The 13058-nt window shown below is 42.2% G+C and overlaps 1 protein-coding gene across 1 annotated transcript in view; it reads right to left on the bottom strand.

The window, feature by feature from the left end:
• Positions 1 to 13058, bottom strand: part of EVC2 (EvC ciliary complex subunit 2) — a 179627-nt gene that overhangs the window by 76815 nt on the left and 89754 nt on the right. Inside the window, exon 12 of the mRNA XM_077280123.1 lies at positions 8198 to 8373. Within this exon, the coding sequence (XP_077136238.1) occupies positions 8198 to 8373 (176 nt within the window). The remainder of the gene's footprint in view (positions 1 to 8197; positions 8374 to 13058) is intronic.

The raw sequence follows: 13058 nt of genomic DNA, 5'->3' as shown, positions 1-13058 counted from the left end.
TAGCCTCCCATGGAGGCTATTGAAGCATGGCAAAAGAAAAAAAAAAAAAGTAAAAAAAATGTGAAAAAATTAAAAAAAATATAAAAGTTTAAATCACCCCCCTTTTGCCCCATTCAAAATAAATCAATAAAAAAAAAATCAAACCTACACACATTTGGTATCGCCGCGTTCAGAATCGCCCGATCTATCAATTAAAAAAAAGCATTAACCTGATTGCTAAACAGCGTAGCGAAAAAAAAAATCGAAACGCCAGTATTACTTTTTTTGGTCGCCGCGACATTGCATTAAAATGCAATAACAGGCGATCAAAAGAACGTATCTGCACCGAAATGGTATCATTAAAAACGCCAGCTCGGCACGCAAAAAATAAGCCCTTACCTGACCCCAGATCACGAAAAATGGAGACGCTACGAGTATCGGAAATGGCGCCATTTTTTTTTTTTTTTTAGCAACGTTTGGAATTTTTTTTCACCACTTAGATAAAAAATAACCTAGTCATGTTAAGTGTCTATGAACTCGTAATGACATGGAGAATCATAATGGCAGGTCAGTTTTAGCATTTAGTGAACCTAGCAAAAAAGCCAAACAAAAAACAAGTGTGGGATTGCACTTTTTTTTGCAATTTCACCGCACTTGGAATTTTTTTCCCATTTTCTAGTACGCAACATGGTAATACCAATGACGTCGTTCAAAAGTACAACTCGTCCTGCAAAAAATAAGCCCTCACATCGCCATATTGACGGAAAAATTAAAAAGTTATGGCTCTGGGAAGGAGGGGAGCGAAAAACGAACACGGAAAAATGGAAAATCCCAAGGTCATGAAGGGGTTAAAGTTAACTACAGGCATCGTCGGGTTGGTGCTGTTACACTGATTAAAATGATACCTGGGTTGAAGAAATCCATCCAGTGATTGTTGTTTAATCCCTGGTTTGCAGTTTGCAGTTAAGGAGATTCTCATGCTTCTGGGTTGGCCTGTGAGCGGGGTTTTATTTGGTGCTCTGGCCTCATATTTTTCTTCATGGGCTTAAATGAACTTAAAAGAACTGAACCTTCAGTGACCTGTCTCCTATTGTAAATACTGCACATGCGCAGTTAAAATTGTGGTCTTGAGAAAAAATTTTTTTTACTCCCAACAAAATGTTGAAGTAAAAACTTTTTTGGCTCCAGCAAAATGGCGGTGGCACATGTGCACAGTATTTAAAATAGGAGTCATGTCATTGAAGGTTCAGGTTCAGTGACCTGTCGTATAAGCCCATAAGGATGAATAAGAGGCCAGAGCACCAAATAAAGATCTGCCTACAAGCCGCCCCGAAACACGAGTATCTCAATAACTGAAAACTTGAAACAAAGATTAAACAATGGATTTCTTCAACCCAGGTGTGATGAATATTGGAGACATAATTCCATATCAATCATCTGTATACCATTGGACATGGCATTATAAAAAATCCTTCAGCACTTGTTGTGGTAACATGACATCTGGTCACCTTCAAACAAAGGAATCATACCCCCACCAGCAGCTCGTATCAACCTTCCACAGGAAGACCCCCTGTGAATCCAAGCCATGCGGCCTGAGTCCTTTGTTCAGCCAACTAGGATTTCATAAAGGAGTTTTGAAAATACTATATGTCCTAGCTGTATATTTACAAGATCCTCAGAACAGGGCAAGAGCCTGCCTGGGTGTCGAGTCATGCTAACATGCACGGGAAAGGAAACACACAGAACAGCCACTAGCAGCTAGGTAACAACATTGTGTTTAGTGTCTATGAGTAACAGGGGCCTGGCTGGATCCGATGGCGCCAGAACCACCCAGAAAATAGTTATTATCTTTCATAGGTTTTGAGAGATTTATCTCCAAACCTCCTTGGGAGTCGGATTAAGGTTCAGCCCAGAGGGCAAGGGGGAAGTGACCCAGAGGGTTAAATGATTGTGTGCAGCATATCCTATTGCTTTTTGTCTGGGAGGTCACAACGACACATCATGTGAGGACAAGTCGTACACATATACAGGCTTGTACACAGACTTGAGCAAAGATAAAAAAGAGGGAACATGATTAACTAGTACAAGTAAATGGCCCATACACAAAAAAATGGTCAAAAACAAGGAAGAGAAAGGTTCAATCTCCAGAGAATACAAAACTTATTGTTCTGAATGTTAATCCAGTCGATCAGGTGGAAACATTAACTCTTTTAGGACAGACTGGATCATGCATTATGGATGTACTTATAACCATTCCCTTTATCCTTTTTTCCATCCATCGATTGAATTTGATGGACGCGTCTTTTTTTGACCCATACTATGTAACCCATAACTATGTAACTACTGTAGTGTATGGGCTGATCTACAATTTTCATGCCGTGCATTGGGACTGACTGTGGGAGCTAACCAGGTCCCTAGAAGTAGGGGCGCCCGTCTATTCCCTGTCCCCCGGATTACTCCTGAAGGTGGAGATGCCGGGTTCTCGTGCCTTGCTATGCTCCTATATCTCCCCTGATCCTTCCCCTCCCTCACCCAGAGTAGTGGGAAGCTGAAGTGTATAGGAACAAACTAACCAGACCAACAAGATGGACAGAGATAAATGAAAATAACAATCATACAAAATATACTCACCAAACAACAGAGGGGGATGCAGGGGAATTAAAGAAGGGAGAAACCAAATAGGAGAGGATGAGGACATGCACACAGAAAAAAAACTCCATGCAACAGTTTTGTGAACAAATCTCCAAACGCCAAGTCGAACCACGAACCAGGGCTGTGGAGTCGGTAAGCCACAGTTGCGACTCCGACTCCGACTCCTGGATTTTATCAGGTTCCGACTCCGGCTCCTTCATAAATGGCCAATTCGTAACAATAAATTTACTGTTGTAAAATATTAACATCGTGCTTATTCAGTTTCTCACCATCATATAAGTAATCAGACCACTTAGAGCAAAAACTATATTTATTAGAATACAATTAGAATATAGCAAATAACTTTTATAAACTTTTATAAACTCTTGTAAGTAAATATGCAATAAACACTGTTATGCAGTTAATAAGAAGAAATCAATAAATTTGTCCTCAGAAAAAGTATTGCCTCTGTCAGATCCTCCTTCATGGATGCCCTCTAATCTGATCTAATTATTTTGAGAGCAGAGAACAACCTCTCTACATTAACTTGGGTTGGTGGCTAAGCAGTAACCACTCGGGCAACATCTCTGACAATGTCAGGATACAGAGGAATCGCTTGTTGCACTGTTATTTTTGATGAACGGTCAAATTTCTCAATTTCTTTTAGTGCACATGAAAAATTCTGCTGAAATCTACTGGCTGTGTTCTTTGATGGGGATGACTCTTCTTCTATGCAGGAACGCTTTGCACGGTCCTTGTGATCCAAATATTTTTCTAAATTAAATTCTTCATCAGTTGATGAGGGTGAAGATGTGGCAGGACGACCAAATTCTTCTTGTTCCTCCTGACTGTTCTGCAACCCTTTCATCCTTACTGCTATTTCAAACAGAGCTTCTTTTCCTTTAGTTAGCTGTTGATCATCTAGAAGAATCAGATGCATTGGGTCTACATAAACAGCTGCCAAAAGAATGTTACTTTGTAATAGTAGCTCCTCTCTCCATTTCATTGATATAGCAATGCCACTTGCAATTAACCCTCCTCTTTGGGACAGGCGAAACATCAGGTTCTTCCACTCCTTTAAGAAAATACCTGGAGTTAAGTCCTCTGCTTGTAATTTGTTAGTCACTGTAAATGGGTGCTCTAGCAATTTTTCCAGCTCAGTCACCTGATTCCACTGACTTTCATTTAGCGTCAGTTGAGGGTTAGCCATGTCTACAAGAAAGGTTTTCAGTTCAACCAAGCGCTGAATCATTAAGTAAGTACTGCCCCATCGTGTGGCTTGATCAATAATTGCCCCTTTTCCAGCACGTCTCTTCAAAATTGAGTCAACTTTAGGGGTTCTGGCAACAGTAGCCAATTTTCTCACCTTGCCAATCTGTGCAGCAGCATGTCCTTCTTGCAGACTGTCTCTTATAGCCAGCTGTAGCGTATGCACAACACAGCGCATGTGATGAATGAAAGAACATATTGACAAAGTTTCAACAAGATCATCTAAACTATCATGTTGCTGTTCATCTGAAGCAACTTCAGTTTGCTCCTCAGTTACAATACTGTGTTCCTCTATTTCAAACATTTCTGTGTCTGTGGACCCAGAATGTTTTTCTAGCTGCTGGTCACCATCATTACTCTCATTCATTAGCTTAATAGTACTTATCATATTTGAAGCATTGTCAGTTACGACAGAAAGAACTTGCTCTTTTTTAAGTTCATAGTCTTGCAGAACCTTTTCCACCAAGACCTGGAGAAACTCACTGGTGTGATGAGCTTTGGTGTCTTTTACTGCCAATGTCTTGGTAACTATTTCATTTTGTCACAAACAAATCGCATGATGGCAAAATAGTTCACTCTGTGACGTGTGCAGGCATCCATTTTAAGAAACAGAAAGCGTCCCTTGAGAGTTTTTTTAAGTTCTTCCTTTTGTTTAAAAGCTTCTTCAATTACTAATTTTCTAATACTCTCTCTCCAGAGAAACACCAAGCTTGCGGGCATTTCCCCATTCAGACACATAAAAGCTGGTCGTGAAAATAATGAAATAGGCACACTATCCTTTACAACAAGCTCTATGATCTGTTTTTTTAAATGTATCTACTGTCATTGTCACAGTAACTTTGTCACTGACAAAATATCTTGCAACTGATGGCTGCAAAGTTCTCTGCTCCTTTGTTTGGCTGGAAGAGCTGGGCACTGGTTCATTGGTTTGGATGCAGTCTTTCTCATCCACTGCTTTCAGTACTTCTGGATGAAAGCGCTGTAAATGTCTCTTTAGATTAGAAGCTCTGGTAGGAGCATTTTTATCTTTGCCTGAATATGCACTGATCTTGGCTTCACAGCATTTGTTTTCGTCTGGATCATTTGTCATACACTGACAGACATAATGTTTTCTATCTTGAGTGATGGTGAAATGTTCAAATACAGCTGATTTAATGTGACGCTTCTTTGACATTCTCAGGTTTTTAATTCTGCATTCACAATCCAAATGACAATTGTTTTTCCTAAAAACAATTGTACAAAATTATTGCCAGGTCGTACAACTGATATAGTGGTCAGTAATACTGTTATTCCTCATGTACTCACAGTTAACTGATGCAAAGTTTGTTGAAAGAATAATACTTCTTACAGTCTTACTCTTCTGAGTAGGAGCTGTGAGATGCTTGGAAGACGCACACCTAGTAAACATCTAGTCTAGAGGAGGAACTTTACTACTAAGAATTTGCAACACATTTTCACTTTCAGTTTCATACATTGTAAGTAGGGGGGTTGGGGCAGCATGAGGTTAACCAAGTATAGGATTAGATAAGGGCAGTGGAGAACAGTGACACACAAGAAGTAAGAAATGTCTCTATCTCTGGCAGAACTGCTTATCACTGTTGTTCATAGTTTGATAGAACATATATATTTGAGTAACATTTATAAAATTCATATGAAAGTTCAATTATGAAATATTCATTTTTTTAAAGCTGGAGTCGGAGTCGGTACATTTCTACCGACTCCGACTCCAACCAAAACTAACTCCGACTCCACAGCCCTGCCACGAACTACACCTCCAACTCCAAACTATGCAGTAAGCACTAACACTGGCGATCCCTAAGTGCCAGAGGTCAGCATATATAGCAGAGGGGAGTGGCCAACACTGAACAGCTGAGACAATAGAGGTAAGAAAGCCCCAGGAGGTTCAACTGAACAGATTAACCCTTGTACTGCCAGCAAGGAAAAAACCTACACTGTTTAATAAGATGGTGAAGTACATCTAACTATTGCAGGAGTTCGTGAAACCAGACGCCGCGATCTTCTGGCCCTTCTCTGGTGCGGTATACCCGAGCTACATGTGGGAAGGGTTGGCACTATTTTTAGAAGAAAGCATGTTTTTCTACTTCCTTTAATTCTAGACAGAATGCATTTTGGCTATGAAGCTTAGAGTGATACTGACTTTATGAGGTATCACCATAAACCATGACACTATTACACAAGTATGGAAATCAGGAGACCTTCAGACTGTAACGCAAAGGACAGCAGAGAGGATTTCTGTAACCTTTAATATAGGTTTTTCTAATTTGAGATGCTTTTTATGGATTAGTTGTGCATTCCGCAGACCTGGATTACATTGTTTATTTCCAGCCTGTGGACAAGTTAATTCCCACAGCTGTCCTTTCTGTGACAGCATGAATATAAAACCTTGACCAGGTTCAGTTCTCACAAAGCCATGTGACCTGAGAATTTCATCAGGTAGGTACAAGAAAGACAGATAATGTATTTTCTGCAGACTGCCGTCTGGAGAGATTAATGTCACCTTGCATCAAATGAAGGGAGAATTCAGTGCATTAATCAGCATTTTATCTGTATAAACAGGACACCATTGTAAAGATGTAAAAGGCAGAAAGAATACTGATACTACGAAGGGGCAAAAAGTTAATTATCTCTCAGCCATTTAATAATGGAGTTATCATTTATTGGCGATCATATGATAATGAATTACAGAATTAATTTTAGTGGTTGTCTGGAAGTATGATAAGGATGACATCATTTGTCAGCTGCGGCACCGGGCATTATCCTTAAAGCGTTTGTCCCATATTCTGTACTCAGGAGCGTACCCTGCTTCCCGCTTTTGGGGGGTTGGTGCTCTCCTGATTGACAGTTCAGAGCAGCACCATGACTCTAGCCCTGGCCCGAAATGTGCGGGCGCTCATGCTGCTAGCAGCAGCTTTGTCTCTTGTTCACCAGGAGAGCGCAGGGGGACGAAAGCTAGGGGGATCCGGTGACTCGGCCAGTTTTAGAGCAGAACTTGAAAGCTCCATTGGAAAGATGAGACCACCGCTGGTAGACTGCAGAGCTGGCTGGTAACCTCTGCAGTAACCGATAGAGTCATCATATCTTGAGAATTGAGAAGAATTGTAATAAGAATGTTTTTACAATTTTACCCATTTAAGAAGATGAGATGACTTTTAAGGTGGGCGACCAATATAACATCCAACACCCTGCACCGACTTTCCATCACTCAGTTGATACCTGGTGCCACAACCAAAGGAAGTTCCTTGAGAGAAACATCACCACTCCAAACATTGTAAAGTGGTCGTTCTTGAGGACTGGAGCTCATCTTTGAAGTGAACGTTATCTGAGCTGGAGTACACTGGAATGGTCACTTTACGGCATACAGAACTGTGGTGTTCTGGTTTCATACGCTGTGAACCTCCGGACGCAGTGGAGCCAGGTATCGGCACTGAATGTTGCACTGCTAAAATCAAAACTAATATTACTTTGAAATCAAGCAGGTACCGGATTTCATGTTGTATTAACTTGTGAGTCAATTCATATGTCTAACACATAGGAGAGCATCGCTCGGAAGGGAAGGGTAATGGCCTTCATCAATTTTGTCAAACAGGAAAAAAAAACAAACAAAAAGTGTTGGTTTTCGAACCCCGAACACACGGCATATCCAGGGTAGCAATGAAATGGATCCAAAATGGTGGAATAAGTGGAGAAAGTTCTCATTTGCAAGGTAAAATCTGTAACAGCCTCTCTGCCTATAATGTGGCACTTATAATATTGGTGTCTTCTTATGTGGTAGATGGACCTTTGGCCCCCAATAGGCACCAGCAGGGCCGGACTGGCCATCTGGCAATTCTGGCAAATGCCAGAAGGGCCTGTGCGGTCGTGGGCTGCCTTGTCGGCTACATTGTTAACATAATCGGTGTTCTCAACATACCCATACTGTTAAGAGTTGTGATGGAGCACAAAGTTGCTGACTCCGTCACTTACCCCAGAAGGCCACGGGTATCATTAGAAATATTGGTCTTGTAGAAAATTTCCCTTTCCTCCATCCTGGATAATATTAGTAATATATCCCATCTGGTTCATGGGGACGGGGACAACATGGGCCTGAGTGATTTCAAATGCCAGGACTGAATTTCAGCCCCAGTCCGTACCTGGGCACCAGAACCTGGATGTGCACCCACTACAACTTGCCAAGACCTTAATATATTTCCAGTGTGCTTAGCACAGATAATATTACAATCCACATATTATTCTGGCATCGTAGTGATTTATATTTTTCTTTATTCCTCCTGGTATGGTAGAAAACTGTTTTCCTTACCTTTCAGTCCTGTTAATAAGGTTTGCAATTTGTGTAGCTGCAGAATTCAATAAGCATCGAGAGCGGCTGTCACCGAGCTGGAGGTTGTACAACAAGTTCTTCCTCACAGCAAATCTTTTGTTCATGTGATATTTCTTGCTCGCATGCAAAAAATCTAACAGATCTTCAGTTTCCTCCTGAAGACACAAAAAAAAAGAAAACCCAGAGAATAATATTGCATAATGTAGCAAAATTCCAGTTACTTGGAAAATAAACATCCTACAGTTCAATGCATTAGAAGGAAAAAATTGTTAATCCCACCGAGCTCAAAAAATAGGTGATAATTTGCATATTGGTCGGTGTCTGACTGTTGAGAACCCACCGATTTTTGGGCTCTGAAATGCTGTGTTAGAGAGGAGCAATACCTTTCTGATGGGATCTGTAGTGGTCCCAGTGGTCAGACACCCACTGATCTGCAAGTTATCACCCTTCCTTTAAATAGGTGATGACTCTGAATGTTGGGAATATCCCTTACATTGCATAGATATAAAAAGTGAAAACCGGTGTAATTTCAGTGGCCGATTCGTAGTCAAAAGGGGAAACGGGGATATCCATAAGGGGGTACAAAGGATGCAGATGTATCACTCCATCCCATAAAGGAAAATCATTGTACCCTGTCTTGTGTTATCGTTTCAATACATTTTCTTTTCAGAAAATCATTATGGGAATCTCCATCTTCCCCTATGAGAGGTGTGTAGCTACGGCCCTTCACAGCTGGTCCAAATCTCCAATTAATTTGTATGGACCTCACTGGCTGAGGTGTGTTGTTATGACTCCTGTTGTGAACTCTATTTTTGGGCTCCCTCTAGTGGTCACTAGCGGTACTGTGCAGTGTTGTCTTTCTGCAGGTTGACTGCATCAGCTGGTTCGTTATCCTTGGTTGGTTTCCTATTTAACTCACCTGGATACTCAGTTCCTTGCCTGCTATCAATGTATTCAGTGCTCTTCAGATTCCTTGCTCCTAGTCTCTCCAAGACAAGCTAAGTTCTTGTTTGTTTATTTTCTGATTATCAGCGTTCATCATGTTTTTTGTCCAGGTTGCTAAAATGTGAATTATTACTTGCTGGTTGCTCTAGGGGACTGAGTTTCTCCCCCCCACACCGTTAGTTGGTGCGGGGGTTCTGGAAATCTCAGAGTGGATATTTTGTAAGGGTTTTTTACTGACCGCATAGATCACTTTTCTATTTTCTGCTATCTAGTATTAGTGGGCCTCATTTGCTGAATCTGCTTTCACCCCTATGTATGTGCCTTCCTCTTACCTCACCGTCATTATCTGTTGGGGGCTTCTATATCTTTGGGGATTATTTCTCTGGAGGCAAGAGAGGTCTTTCTTTCTCTCTAGGGGTAGTTAGTTCCTCAGGCTGGCTCGAGATGTCTAGGAATTTTAGGCACGTTCACCGGCTACCTCTAGTGTGTTTGGATAGGTTCAGTTTTGCGGTCAGTCCAGTTTACCACCTCCCTAGAGCTTGTCCTATGTTTAGTCACCTTGCTGGAGTAATTTGTGATCCTCAACCACTAAGGATCATAACAGTATAGCAGGCTAACAAGTGTTTTATGCATCGCAGAAGTGGGATTAAAAGAAGACCTGAGTACATTTTTTTTTTTCTCCCACTTTTCCTTTGCTGCAGTCTGTTCAGCTTCTTTCATCCCCTTGAACTCTGGGTGGTTTTGAGCTCAGCTGCAGACATGGATATTCAGACTCTGACTTCTAGTGTGGATCATCTTGCTGCACGGGTGCAAAGTATTCAGGATTTTGTTATTCATAGCCCTATGTCAGAACCAAAGATACCCATTCCTGAGTTGTTTTCTGGAGATAGATCTGGGTTTCTAAATTTTAAGAATAATTGTAAGTTATTTCTATCTCTGAGACCTCGTTCCTCTGGTGATTCCGCTCAGCAAGTTAAAATTGTTATCTCCTTGTTGCGTGGCGACCCTCAGGATTGGGCTTTCTCTCTGGCGCCAGGAGATCCTGCATTGCTTAATGTAGATGCATTTTTTCTGGCTCTTGGACTGCTTTATGAGGAGCCTAATCTTGAGAATCAGGCAGAAAAAGCCTTGCTGGTCCTCTCTCAAGGTCAGGATGAAGCAGAGGTGTATTGTCAAAAATTTCGGAAATGGTCAGTGCTTACACAATGGAATGAGTGTGCCCTGGCTGCAAATTTCAGAGAAGGTCTTTCTGAAGCCGTTAAGAATGTTATGGTGGGGTTTCCCACCCCTACAAGTCTGAGTGATTCTATGGCTTTAGCCATTCAGGTTGATCGGCGTTTGCTGGAGCGCAAATCTGCTCATACTTTGGTGGTATTTTCTGAACAGAGACCTGAGTCTATGCAATGTGACCGAACTCTGACCAGAATTGAGCGACAAAGTCATAGATGTCAAAATGGGTTGTGCTTTTACTGTGGTGATTCTACTCATGTTATCTCAGCATGCTCTAAACGCTTAAAAAAGTTCGCTAAACTTGTCACCATTGGTACTATACAGCCTAAATTTATTTTGTCTGTTACTTTGATTTGTTCTTTGTCGTCCTACTCGGTTATGGCTTTTGTGGATTCAGGTGCTGCCCTGAATCTGATGGATTTGTCGTTTGCCAAGCGCTGTGGTTTTGTCCTGGAGCCTTTGGAATTTCCTATTCCTCTGAGGGGAATTGATGCTACGCCATTGGCTGAGAATAAGCCTCAGTATTGGACGCAAATGACCATGTGCATGACTCCGGTACATCAGGAGGTGATTCGCTTTCTTGTTCTGCATAATTTGCATGATGTTGTCATTTGGGTCTGCCATGGCTGCAGGCTCATAATCCAGTTTTAGATTGGAAAGCTATGTCTGTGTCAAGTTGGGGTTGTCAGGGAATTCATGGCGATACTCCGTTGGTGTCTATTGCTTCTTCCATTCCCTCTGAGGTCCCTGAGTTTTTGTCTGACTACCAGGATGTTTTTGATGAGCCCAGGTCCAGTGCCTTGCCCCCTCATAGGGATTGTGACTGTGCTATAAATTTAATTCCTGGTAGTAAATTCCCTAAGGGACGACTTTTTAATTTGTCTATACCAGAGCATGCCGCGATGCGGAGTTATATAAAGGAGTCTTTGGAGAAGGGACATATTCGCCCATCCTCTTCCCCTCTTGGTGCAGGATTCTTTTTTGTGGCCAAGAAGGACGGTTCTTTGAGACCTTGTATAGATTATCGTCTTCTGAATAAAATCACAGTCAAATTTCAGTATCCTTTGCCACTGTTGTCTGATTTGTTTGCTCGGATTAAGGGTGCCAGTTGGTTCACCAAGATAGATCTCCGTGGTGCGTATAACCTTGTGCGCATTAAGCAGGGAGATGAATGGAAAACAGCATTTAATACGCCCGAAGGCCATTTTGAGTACTTGGTGATGCCTTTTGGACTCTCTAATGCTCCTTCTGTGTTTCAGTCCTTCATGCATGACATTTTCTGAGAATATCTGGATAAATTTATGATTGTTTATCTGGATGACATTTTGGTCTTTTCTGATGATTGGGAGTCCCATGTGAAGCAGGTCAGGATGGTGTTTCAGGTCCTGCGTGCTAATGCTTTATTTGTGAAGGGCTCAAAATGCCTCTTCGGAGTACAGAAGGTCTCCTTTTTGGGTTTTATTTTTTCTCCTTCTACTGTGGAGATGGACCCAGTCAAGGTCCAGGCTATTCATGACTGGACTCAGCCCACGTCTGTTAAGAGCCTTCAGAAGTTCTTGGGTTTTGCTAATTTTTACCGTCGTTTCATCGCTAATTTTTCTAGCGTGGTTAAACCTTTGACGGATTTGACCAAGAAGGGTTCTGATGTGACTAATTGGTCTCCTGTGGCCGTGGAGGCCTTTCGGGAGCTGAAGTACCAGTTTTCTTCAGCTCCAGTCTTATGTCAGCCAGATGTCTCTCTCCCCTTCCAGGTCGAGGTTGATGCTTCTGAGATTGGAGCAGGGGCTGTTTTGTCGCAGAGAGGCTCTGATGGCTCTGTGATGAAGCCATGTGCTTTCTTTTCTAGAAAATTTTCGCCTGCCGAGCGAAATTATGATGTTGGTAATCGGGAGTTGTTGGCTATGAAGTGGGCATTTGAGGAGTGGCGACATTGGCTCGAAGGAGCTAAACATCGTGTGGTGGTCCTGACTGATCACAAAAATCTGATTTACCTCGAATCTGCCAAGCGCCTGAATCCTAGACAGGCTCGTTGGTCGTTGTTTTTCTCCCGTTTCAACTTCGTGGTCTCATACCTGCCTGGTTCGAAGAACGTGAAGGCTGATGCACTTTCTAGGAGCTTTGTGCCTGACTCTCCGGGAGTTTCTGAGCCGGCTGGTATTCTCAGAGAGGGAGTGATTTTGTCTGCCATTTCTCCAGATTTGCGACGAGTGCTGCAAAAATTTCAGGCGGATAGACCTGACCGTTGTCCACCAGAGAGACTGTTTGTCCCGGATAGATGGACCAGCAGAGTTATTTCCGAGGTTCATTCTTCGGTGTTGGCGGGTCATCATGGAATTTTTGGTACCAGAGATTTGGTGGCTAGGTCCTTTTGGTAGCCTTCCTTGTCACGGGATGTGCGTTCCTTTGTGCAGTCTTGTGGGATTTGTGCTCGAGCTAAGCCTTGCTGTTCTCGTGCCAGCGGTTTGCTTTTGCCTTTGCCTGTCCCGAAAAGGCCTTGGACGCACATTTCCATGGATTTTATTTCGGATCTTCCAGTATCTCAGAAAATGTCTGTCATCTGGGTAGTGTGTGATCGTTTTTCTAAGATGGTCCATTTGGTGCCCTTGCCTAAGTTGCCTTCCTCCTCCGATTTGGTTCCTCTATTTTTTCAGAATGTGGTTCGCTT

The sequence above is a fragment of the Ranitomeya variabilis genome, chromosome 1, assembly GCF_051348905.1.
Source record: "Ranitomeya variabilis isolate aRanVar5 chromosome 1, aRanVar5.hap1, whole genome shotgun sequence".
In the NCBI taxonomy this organism is placed as follows: Eukaryota; Metazoa; Chordata; class Amphibia; order Anura; family Dendrobatidae; genus Ranitomeya; species Ranitomeya variabilis.
Note: the sequence above shows the minus strand (reverse complement) of the source record. Positions and strands in the feature narration are given on the sequence as shown.